Genomic DNA, 12,367 nt, shown 5'->3' on the forward strand with positions numbered 1-12,367 from the left:
TTGAATTCCTGTTAACTGTGATGGAGCATTGATGACTAACCAGATGAATGAAGCCTTTGGCTTTTAGTCATATACACACCACGTACATGTACTCACCCATTCATGTGGACACCCACATGTGTGTCTCTTGTCACTGAGCAGTATTCAGCACTTTTCTTATAGTGGCGGGCATGGGGATATACATTTCTTTACCTCTTTCATTTCAAATATTGTTTGAGGCTAGATCTAGTTGAGGTGTAGGAGAAAGGACCTTTTTAACAAGAGCACCTCATTGCTGATTGGAGTTTTTGTAAATATAAAATACAGCATTACTGCTGTTCAGTGAGTTTTGAGGAAATTGTTCCCATTCTTGTGAGTAGCTGTGACATCTGGTTTGGGGCCTTTGTTTGGCTAATTCTTTGTCACAGTGAGCAGAGAGGATTATTTGCCACATAGGGTTGGTCTCCTATATGCCTGCACTTTGCAGGTTTCACACACTGCTTAGGTGTTCCTGGTTAATCCTTGTAGCAGCAATACACTTTTTCATTCAAAAGCACATTCAAAAAGGATACTTTTTTCTAAAAGTTAATAGATGAGAATTGGTAAATAGCAGTTAGAATGTATTTAAATAATTGATGACTTAATGATTATTTGTGATCATACCTTTTCAGTATGACAATTAGTCAACTATATGATTGAATAATCCATCCCCGAAACTTGAAAGTCAAGTTTTAAAACTAACCTTAAATTTTGAGTTGATGGTGCAGACCATGAAACTTGGACCTTACCTTGAGAAGCATGGATATGTTGGTTGTATTATTTCATCATTTGTATCTAGAAGGTTTTTTTTTAAACATTCTTCTAAAAATTTTTTAATTTTAATTTTATTATTTTTGGTCTTACATTCTTTTATTTTATATGCAAATCTGTTTTATGTACAATAGTTAGTTCTATCAAATAATCATACCATGGCCTTCTGGTAGTCTTCCCCAAGATAGATTCAGGTGAAATTAGATGTTCCCACACTTCCTGGACTACTGCTTGAGACTTGAGACTTTGTGACTGATTTCAGTTTTGAAACCCTGCACACAATTCAAAATATACACAAACTGGGTTAAGGCAATAAGAGAGGGCTGAAAGAAAGCACAGGACTTGGAATGAGTAAACTGTGTAATTTGCTTGCATGTGAGCCACCACGTGACCAACAAATGCTGTGTGTGTGTCAGAGCTCCTTTACTGTAGTGTGGGGGGCCTCTGAACATCTCTAGTGATTGCGCAGCGGGTGGACAAACAGCAGGTATGACCTGGCTGGAAGCTTCACTGAGGGCTCATTTCTTCTCCGCCTCTCCTTTTTTGGTTTCTTATTTCAGTTTGTGGTCCGCCGGCGCAGCCTTGATTGCATCTGCAGCCAGCATGGAGCAGTGCAATTTCACGGTGGCGGGGTGGTGGGGTGGTGGGGGTGGTGGTGGGGTATATAGAGCTCCTTGGCGATGTCCGTGTTCTTGATGGTCAAGGCTTCCTCTACCATCTTCCCTTTTACTCATTCAGTGGCTAATGAGCTGGAGGCAGTAGCAGACCCACAGCCAATTGTTTTAAACCTGGAGTCCACAGTCTTCCCCTTTTCATCCCCTTGAATCTGCAATTTCATTACATCACCACATGCTGGAGCCCCCACCAATCCAGTTGCAACATTTTTTGATGCCTTGTCAAGGGACCCCACGTTTCTAGGATTTTCATGATGATCAACAATCTTCTTTTGATAGAGCCCTGCTGGATGGGCTCCGCAGCAGCAGGGCCAACACTGCCACCTCAGATGGCCTGCTTCAGCCGCCGCCATCTTCCAGGCTTGTGCCTGTGCAGGAATTTTATTATTATTTTTATTAAGTAATCTCTACACCCAGTGTGGGGCTTGAACTCACAACCCTGAGATCATGAGTTGGATGCTCTACCGACTGGCCCAACCAGGTGCTCCTGTATCTAGGTTTTTGCCAAATGATTTGCATTTTGCATCTGTTATTAAAAAGTAGGCTAAAAATGTCTTCCCTTCATCAATTTCAGAAATTTTTTGAACTGTTGTTGATGGGGAATGTTTATGTATGGAAGTGCACATGTATTTGCAGAATTGTGTAACAAAAATTGAAATACAGAAAGATATCAGCCTGCAAGTAGCTTCATGTAAAAGGAAGTTGGAAAATAGGTTTTTTTTGTTTTAAACTTTTTCCAAGTTTATTTGTTTATTTTTAGTAATCTCTACACCCAACATGGGGCTCAAACTCATGACCCCAACTGAGATCAAGAGTTGCATGCTCTTCTGACTGAGCCAGCCAGGCACCCCTGTTTTTAATATTTTTGATGAAGTTTTGAAGTATACATCCAGAACAGTTGACACGGCATCTGTGTTCAGCTTAGTGAATCACCACAAAGTGCACATACTCTGCAGCCACCACCCAGATCAAGGAGTGGTCTGAAGTGGCTTTAATTTGCATTTGCATTATTATCAATGGAATTAAGCACCTTTTCATATCTTACTTTTATATGTTTAGTGGACAGTTAGATATCCTCTTTGTGAAATGCCTGTTCAAATCAATTGCCCATTTTGCTACTGTGTTATCTTTTTCAACTTTTTGTGTGTGTGTGATAAAATACACATTAACATTTATCATCATAACCATTTTTAAGTGTACAGTTCAGTAGCAATAAGTACATTCACACTGAGCAACCATTAGCATCATCCATCTCCAAAACTTTCATCTTGCAAAACTGAAACTCTGTCCCCATTAAACAACAGCTCCCCATTCCCCCTCCCCAGCCCCTGGCAACTACTGTCGTACTTTCTGTCTCTGTGAATCTGACTCCATAAGTACCCCATATGAGTGGAATCACATAGTGTTTGTCTTTTTGCCCCTGGCTTATTTCACTTAGCGTAATGTCCTCAGAGTTCATCTACACTGTAGCATGTGTCAGAATTGCCTTTTTTTTTTTTTTTTAAGATTTTGTTTTTTTTCAGGTAATCTCTACACCCAATATGGGGCTCGAACTCACAACCCTGACACCAAGAGTCGCATGCTCCACCGACTGAGCCAGCCAGGCATCCCAGAATTTCCGTTTTAAATGTTGAATAATATTCCACTGTATGTAAATACAACATTTTGCTTATCCATTCTTCCATCAGTGGACACTTGGGTTATTTCCACATGGACTTTTGGCTATTGTAAATAATAGCTGTGAACATATATGTATAAATATCTCATAGAAGCCCTGCTTTCAGTTTTTTGGGTATATACTCAGAAATGGAATTTCTGGGTCATATGGTAATTCTATTTTTAATTTTTGAGGAGCCTCCATAACTGTTTTCCACAGCAGCTTCATCATTTCCATTCCCACCAAGGAATTCTCTTCCCAACAAGTGTTTTAATTTTTCCACATCCTCACCAGCGCTTTTTTTTTTATAGTAGCCATAAAAATGGGTATGAGGTGGTGAAGATTTTTTTGTACTGATTTATAGTTCTTTGCCTATTCTAGATGTGAGCCCTTTGTCATTTATATGTGTTGCACACAATGTTCTCCCACTCTGTGCCTTCTCTTTCTCCTTTAATGGTATCTTTTGATAAATGGAAGTTCTTAATTTTAATATAGTCCAGTTTGTTAATCTTTTGTTTAGGTTAGGGGTGTGTGTGTGTTTATGAAATCTTTCCCTATCCCAAGGTCAAGAAGATAGTTCCCTATACTTTTTTCGAGAGTGTTATTATTTTACATTTTATATTTAGATCCTCAATATATATAGGATTATTTTTTTAAAGATTTTTACTTATGTACTTGAGAGTGAGAGCGAGAGCGAGAGCGAGAGAGCGCACAGAGGGAGAGGGAGAAGCAGACCCCGAGATCATGATCTGAGTGCAAGGCAGATGCTTAACCGACTGAGCCACCAAGGCGCCCCTGTTCTCTTTTATAACCGTAGTACAATTACCAGATCTGGAAGTGAACATTGATAAAATGCTAGTTTCTCATCTCTAGACTTTAATTAAATTTCACCAATTGTGCTAATGTCCATTTTAGCAAAAAAGAAGAACATTTTTTTTCTGGTCCAGTTTTCAGTCCCGGAGAGTGAATTACATTTAGTTGTCACGCTCTTCTTTTCTTCTTAAATTTGGGACGGTTCCTCAGTCTTTATCTTTTGTGACCTGTACGTTATTACTAAAGAATGTAGGCCAGTTTATTTGGTAGACTGTCCTCCAGATTTAGGTTTCTCAGTGTTTCTTTGTAATTAGGTTGGGGTTATAGGTTTTTGGCAGAAGTTCCACAGAAGCCACATGTCCTTGGTTGCAGCATTTCCAGAAGCACGTCGTGTCAATCTGTTCCATTCCTGGTGATATTAACTTAATTTGGTTAAGGTGATGTCTGGTTTTTCCGCTATGAGGTTACCATGTTCCTTTTGTAATTCATAAGTATCTTGTCAAAAATACTTTGAGACTTTGTAAATACTCTTTCGCATCAGACGTTCATACCCTAGTTTTAGCAATTCTTTATTTTTCCAGAATCAGTTATTAGTATGATTTTTGCCAAGTAGTAGTTTTTGAATTCCATCATTCTTTCTACATTTAGTAGTTGGCATTCTACTTACAAGAAGTTTTCAAAAAAAACAAAGAAGGAGTTTTCACTTTTGCTCCACCTATATATTCATTTATGTCAGTGTGGAAGATTGGATTCTTACTCAGTGGGCTGTCAGTGGTTGGCATCATTTATTTTGATGCTCATATTGTCCCCAATTTGGTCAGTGGGAGCCCCTTCAAGCTGACTCTGGTGTCCTTTCAGTGTGTTCCTATTTTTTGAGCAACCCCTTACTTTCTGACATGAGAAGTTTTCTATTTCTCCATACCTAGCCCAGAGAGTCAGCCTTTTCTTCAAGAAGGTCTTGTTCCTTTTAGTGGAAGATGGCACTTAAATCCTTTGGACATTGGGAACGTGTGTTCTGGTGAGCACTGGGTGTTAAGTAAGACTGTGATGAATCACAGACCTGTACCCCTGAAACAAATAATATATTATATGTTAATTAACTGAATTTAAATTAAAAAAATAAAGCCTCTGGAAACTAGGTGTGTTCATTGCTTTTGAGTGTATTGTTTTTAAGCCTGCTTAGCAGAGAGGAAACACACACACGTGCACTTACATATCTTTATCAATTTCTGTGTGTGTTTCCCTCCATATATATTAAAACCTTATGAGTTCACACTGTTACTTCCAAGTCCAGTTGACAGTGTTTAGAGTAGCCTTTTCACTTTCTGTAATTGTGATCCCAGTCTCCTGACAGTGAGAAACCTGGCTTTCATTATAATATATTTATTTATTTTCTCAGTCCTAGAATATGTAGGCAATAATTACAGAGTTGCTCACCATACCACTGCCAAAAACAAATCTACCAGAGGTAGAGTTCAAAATGTATACTTGTTTTGGTCTTTAGCTTGAGAGTTTGAGGATTTATAGTCAAAATATTGTTTTCAGAAGATACTTGGATTCTTCCCCTACCCTCCACCCTGTGTGGCTGTGTTATTTATTTGAAATGCAGTTGGGTCCATTTGTTCCTATTGTGTTCCATTTTAGGGTTTCCCCTACCCTTGTTTAATTACCCTCCACCCTGTGTGGCTGTGTTATTTATTTGAAATGCAGTTGGGTCCATTTGTTCCTATTGTGTTCCATTTTAGGGTTTCTCCTACCCTTGTTTAATTAATTAATTAACTGTGAGCATGTGAAACACTACTAAGGTTCAGTTCCACATGTCAGAATTAGGAGAAGATATGTTCAGAGAAGTGCCCCTCCCCTCCCCCGTTCCTTCTGTCCCCAGCCATCCCTAGGAGGTAAACAGTCTAGTTGGGTTTCTGTTTTTCTCCTTCCTGTGTTTCTTTTTGCACAAATGATCGGGTACGTGTATATTTATTGTGTTATTTCCCCTTTGTTACACAGAAGTTGCCATAATTAGATCTGTTTCTGCACTTTGCTTTTTTTCACTTAATGTAGTCTAGAAATCTCTTTACACCAATTTATAGCAGTCTTTCTCATTCTCTTTAATGTGTCTTTGTATGGATGTACTATAGTTTATTGAGCTACTGTCCTGGTATGGGCATTCAAGGTGTTTCCAGTATTTTGCAGTTAAAGACAATGCTGCAGGGGTGCTTGGGTGGCTCAGTTGGTTAAGTGTCTGCCTTCAGCTCAGGTCATGATCCCAGGGTCCTGGGATTGAGCCCCGAGTTGGACTCCCTGCTCAGCGGGGAGTCTGCTTCTTCCTCTCCCTCTACCTCTCCCCCCTGCTCGTGCTCTCTCTCTCTCTCTCAAATAAATAAACAAAATCTTTTTTAAAAGGCGGTACTGCATAAGTGTATGTATTTTTGTATTATTGGAGGTATGTCTTCAGGTGAAATTCCTAGAGGTGGGTTGCTGGGAACAAAGTAAGCGCATATGTAGCTCTGTTAGACATTGCTGGATGCCTTTCCTAAGGCCACATCCAGCTGCATTCGCACCAGCAACTTAAGAGAGCGCGTTTCCGCACATCCTTCACAAAGGAACGTGTCGTAACCTTTCATTTTTGCCAGTCTGATAGGTGAGATGTGGTATCTCAGTGTTGTTTAATTTGCATTTCTCCTATTGTGAGTTATTCTGGTTATAATTTTTGTATTGTGTGGGGATTGACTGTAGATGATTGTTTATTTTGCTCACTTTTCTATGCGCCTCTTACCCATTGATTTCTTTTTCTTTTTAAAGATTTTATTTTTATTTATTTGACAGAGAGAGAGAGACAGCTAGAGAGGGAACACAAGCAGAGGAGTGGGAGAGGGAGAAGCAGGCTCCTGGCCAAGCGGGGAGCCTGATGTGGGGCTCGATCCCAGGACCCTGGGATCATGACCCGAGCCGAAGGCAGACGCCCAACGACTGAACCACCCAGGCGCCCTTACCCATTGATTTCTAAGAGTTCTTTGTGTTTTAAGGATATCAGCCGTTTATTTGTGAGATATTGCAAATATACTCTCCCAGTTTCTCATTTTTGAATCATGCACAGGATTTTTAAAATTTTTTAAGATTTTAATTTTAGTGTAGTCAAATTTATCAATTCTTTGCATCATTCAGGATTTTGAATCATAGTTAGAAAGCCTTGGAATTTATTTGTGATATGGTGTGAAATAGGGCTCATTCATTTTTTTTTTTCTTTTGTGAATATGCAGTTGACCTAGTATCATTTATTGAAAAACCAATTTTTTTCTGTACTGCTTCTTTGGTCATGAATCAGGTGTCTTTATATGCAGTTTCTTTTTGGATTCTTTTCTATTCCATTGTTTATTCATGTGCCAGTATGCTACTATCATTTAACTTATGAAGGAAGAAAAATTACCTCAAAGATAATTCTAACTTCTGTTAATGGAATATAAAAGATTATTTGAGAATATAAGGGTATGTTGAGTTTATATACTGATTAATTGATGAGGGACAAATTGACAGGAAGGAAGTAGAATTTGATTTACAAATTTTTTGCATCATAGTTGATGACCAATTTCATAAACAGGAACTAGTCGTGAAGATATGAACAGTCCTTAATGATTAATGCAGTTTCCTCCTTTCTTATTATATAACTAGGTTTTTCATAATGTGACAATCCTAAATTACCAAAGCTTAATTAGTTTAATTCATTTAAAACATTAATCCTTTCTACCTCTAGTAAGACAGATTGACCTAGCAAATGGTATTATATTGTAACTTTTATGATTGAATGATGAGAACAGAATCTACTCTACTGACAGAACAGGAAGAGACTTTAGAGATTAGTAATTTATGAAGCATTTTAATCTGTAGAGATGAATTTATGATTGCTTAAGAATTTATTATGGTTACATGGCTCCAGATAGACAACAATAGTAAATCAGTTGGCTAACTTATGCTTTCACCCTAATGGGACAAAACTTTTTGGTTCTTTTTTATTAAAAAGTAGTTTTTCTTGGGGTGCCTGTGTGGCTTAGTCAGTTGAGTGTCCGACTCTTGGTTTCGGCTTAGGTCTTTTTTTTTTTTTTTTTTTTAAGATTTTATTTATTTATTTGTTGGGGCGGGGAGAGAGAGAGCGCACATCAGGGGGAGTGGCAGGTAAAGCAGGTAGAGGGAGAAACAGGCTCCCCACTGAGCAAGGAGCCCAATGCAGGACTTGATCCCAGGACCCTGGGATCATGACCTGAGCTGATGGCAGATGCTTAACCGATTGAGCCACCCAGGCGTCCCTGGACTCAGAGTTGTGGTATCTCAGTGCAGAGTTTGCTTGAGATTCTCTCTCCCTCTTCCTCTGCCCCTCCCACTTGTGCTCTCTCTCTCAAATGAATTAATTGATTTTAAAAAAGTAGTTTTTTTTCCCCACAGATTTTTAACTCCTCTGTTCTTCCATTCCTGGAAGTAAAAACAGGTTTCTTCACTATCTTTTCTTTAAATAATAATTTTATACCTGATCTCATCCAGAGTGCTTGTTTTCTTCTTTTTTTTAATTGAAGTATAGCTGATGCTTGTTTTCTTTTTAAAAAGCTTGTATTTTTTTCAGTCTTTGGAAAATATAAATAAGTATTGCAAAGGGTCTTTCTCAAGTAGTATGATTATTTAGGCTGACTAACCCTCACTCTAAACTTAAATTCTCTGGATTTTATTTATATATTACCTAAGCTTTAAGAAAAAAATCTTTCAATTTTGGCTTAAATTAGACTACTAAAAGATTAGGTCAGGTTCTAAGAAAAATAAATTTCAAAGTAATGGTTCTATCACTGATTTACTTTAAAGCAATAAAGATTATTTCTGATTCTTAGTGGTATTTTCCTCTAGAAATTGCAGGATGACATTTTCTGTGGCATTGTAGAACTTTCCTCAGAGCCCATGTGACAGCACTCAGATGATCCCTGTTCATAAGTCATGTCCTAGATGAAAGAGTAATGAAGAGGATGTCTTCACTTTTTCCTAACCCTCACTGACTCTGGCACATGTGGGCACACAGTAGGCTTCCATAAAGTCTTTGATTACATATGTGATTTTTGTATTTTAAAAAGAAGTGTGTGGTTGTTTATAAACCAGTAAAGAGGTTCTCTTTCTGTAGCGCAGTATGAAGTACTGCTTGGTAACTGTCAGAAAATCTTTGTAGAGCTCTTGATCTTGAATTCAGTGTGAAAACCAAGAGCTTTTAGTCCCAAAATATTATTTACTCTTGCTTCATCTAATCAGTATGCTTTTATTTTCTGTTGCTTCTAGACCAAGAGCAGTGATGACCTCTTAGCTGGAATGGCTGGAGGGGTGACAGTGACTAATGGTGTTAAAGGAAAGAAAAGCACCTGCCCTTCCACAGCATCTTCAGCATCGGCCTCTGCCATGACCACCGTGGAGAACAAATCCAAGATCAACACAGGTATGGGTGGCATTCAGAGTAAAACTGCTTTTTTGTTTAAATAGCAGAGTGCAGCGGTATTTAAGGGGTTCTATTACTTACAGAAAATGTTCGACATGTACAAAAGTATTTGTATTTCATCCCCGTGTACTCATCACCCTTGTCAACCAATGGCCAGTCTTAATTCCTTAACATCCACCTTCCCTCCTCATTATTTTGAAGCAAATTACAAGTGTCCTATAATTTCATGCGCAAATACGTAATTATCTTTGAAAGGTAAGGATTCCCCTAAAAATATTAAACAATACCACTATCAGCCCTTAAAATAATTAATAGTAATTCCTCAAATCATAAATATAAATATAAAGAAATACTTACTCAGATTTCCAACTTTTTCTTTTTTTTTTTTAAAGATTTTATTTATTTGAGAGAGAGAGAATGAGAGGGGGGAGGGTCAGAGGGAGAAGCAGACTCCCCGCTGAGCAGGGAGCCCAATGCAGGACTCGATCCTGGGACTCCAGGATCATAACCGGAGCCTAAGGCAGTTGCTTAACCAACTGAGCCACCCAGGCGCCCTCAAATTTCCAACTTTTTCGTAAATACTGCATATGTGTATTTACTGACTCTGGATCAGGATTCAGTTAAGGTCCATTTATAAATTGTTAACTCTTCCTTAAATCTATTTTTTTCTTACAATTTAATTTTTATAGAAATATAGGTTGTTTGACCTCTATTTTCCCGTGATCTGGATTTTGACGTCACATCTCCTTGATGTCCTTGACCGTGTTCCTTTGTTCATTTACTGTTAATATCATTGGATCTAGAGCCTTGATGGGACAGATTCAGGTTCCTTTTTTTTCCCCCCAAGACTCCTTCATACATAATAGTTGTCCACCCACCAGTAGGCACATCATTTCTGGTTGTCTGTCTTTCCAAGATATTAGCAGCCTTTGATGATCAATGCCTGGATCCATTCATTCCTGTTCTACCATTCTCTCTTCATTCATTAGCAGCAGTTTGACTTTAGATTTGATGGAGTCCGTAAGTGAACTCAACATGTAGTCCAAGGAGTAATGCTATCATATTTTACTTTTTTTTTTTAAACATTTGATTTTTATTTATTTGACGGAGAGAGAGACAGCGAGAAAGGGAACACAAGCAGGGGGAGTGGGAGAGGGAGAAGCAGGCTTCCCGCTGAGCAGGGAGCCCGATGCGGGGCTCGATCCCAAGACCCTGGGATCATGACCTGAGCCGAAGGCAGACACTTAACGACTGAGCCACCCAGGCGCCCCTATCATATTTTACTTCTTACACTTTAAAACTTCAGTAAACACAAGATCGTGTGTTTTTATTTATTTATTTTATTATTTATTATTTATTTATTTTTTAAAAGATCTTATTTTTAATCTGTACGCCCAACATGGGGCTCAAACTCACAACCCTGACATCAAGAGTCACGTGCTCCACTGACCAAGACAGCCAGGCGCCCCAAGATCATTTGTTTGTAATACAGCTGATGAAAGCACATTGGCAAAAATTATAGCAGACCTTCTTTATCATCATTTTTTAGGCCGTTAGCCCATGTATGTATTAGCCTTTTTCGTAGCCCGGGTTTACCTACTGTCTTCTGTCCTACTTTGATCTTCTGTGGACTCATCTTTCTATCCCAGCTCACACCCCCCTGCTAGTTACAATAGTCATGTGGTATGATCATGAGGAAGGCACTGTTACACCAGGCACCATTCCATTTTATCCTCACTATAGCCATAGGAGGTAGAGGCTATTATTATGCTCATTTTAGAGTTGTGAGAGCTATGCTTAAAGCTTAAGTATCTTGCCTAAGGCCTTGTATTCATTTGCTCAGAAAATATTTATTGGGTACTGTACCCCGTTGTACCAGGCTTCAAAGCTGGTGGTGGAGCAAGGACTGCACCTTAGGTCTTTTATGCTCGAGCCTGAGGTCATCACCACACTTAACACTGCAGCCTGTGTCGTAAGAAGGGAATTAAGTACTCTTTTTTTTTTAAGATTTATTTATTTATTTGAGAGAACGAGAATGAGAGAGAGAGAGAGTACATGAGAGGGGGAGGGTTAGAGGGAGAAGCAGGCTCCTTGCCGAGCAGGGAGCCTGATGCAGGACTCGATTCCAGGACTCCAGGATCATGACCTGAGCCGAAGGCAGTCGCTTAACCAACTGAGCCACCCAGGCGCCCAGAAATTAAGTACTCTTAATAACCGTCTATAGCTCTTCTTATTTCCAGCTTTTAGAATTTTTTTTCTTTTAAATGTTTTATTTATTTATTCATGAGAGTCAGAGAGAGACAGGCAGAGGCAGAGGGAGAAGCAGGCTCCCCGCCTAGCAGGAAGCCCGATGCAGGACTCGATCCCAGGACCCTGTGGGATCATGACCTGAGCCGAAGGCAGACGCTTAACCATCTGAGCCACCCAGGTGCCCTCCAGCTTTTAGAATTTATTGGGAGAGCTCCCTTGCATTTGTACCCTGGTTCCCTTCTGACCAGTGCCACCTGCCCTCCAGCTGAATTCAGTTCTCTCCTCCCTGAATCCATTGCCTCTACTGGAGGCAGCTTTGTACGTCCGTATTAGTTTGTTAAGGCACCCATAACAAATTACACAGACTGGGTGGCTTAAATAACAGACATATAGTTTCTCACCAAAACTGGCTAGAAGTCTGAGATCAAGGTGTCGTCCAGTTTGATTTGTTCTGAGGCCTCCCTCCTTGGCTTGTAGTTGGCTCTCTTCTCGTTGTCTCCTCACATGGTCACCCCTCTCTTTGTGTCTGTGTCCCGGTCTCCTCTTCTTACAGATACCAATCTTTATGGGATCTTTGGATTAGGGCCCACCGTAACAAACCCTGTGGTAATATAAGTACCTCTCTACGTTATTTACTCTTTTCCCAAGTAGAGTCAATTCTGAGGTACTGGGTGTTAACGACTTCAACATATGAATTTGGAGGACACAATTGAGCCCCTAACAACA

The 12,367-nt window shown here is 39.4% G+C and overlaps 1 protein-coding gene and 1 pseudogene across 3 annotated transcripts in view; one reads left to right on the forward strand and one right to left on the reverse strand.

Annotated features, from left to right (window-relative positions):
- Positions 1-12,367, forward strand: part of SPECC1L (sperm antigen with calponin homology and coiled-coil domains 1 like) — a 130,076-nt gene that overhangs the window by 36,384 nt on the left and 81,325 nt on the right. For all 3 annotated transcript variants that reach the window (XM_035723919.1, XM_027576229.2, XM_027576228.2), the window contains exon 3: positions 9,238-9,391. In XM_035723919.1, the coding sequence (XP_035579812.1) occupies positions 9,238-9,391 (154 nt within the window). The remainder of the gene's footprint in view (positions 1-9,237; positions 9,392-12,367) is intronic.
- On the reverse strand, positions 1,308-1,816 carry LOC113912980 (annotated as a pseudogene).

Source organism: Zalophus californianus, chromosome 14, assembly GCF_009762305.2.
Source record: "Zalophus californianus isolate mZalCal1 chromosome 14, mZalCal1.pri.v2, whole genome shotgun sequence".
Classification (NCBI taxonomy): Eukaryota; Metazoa; Chordata; class Mammalia; order Carnivora; family Otariidae; genus Zalophus; species Zalophus californianus.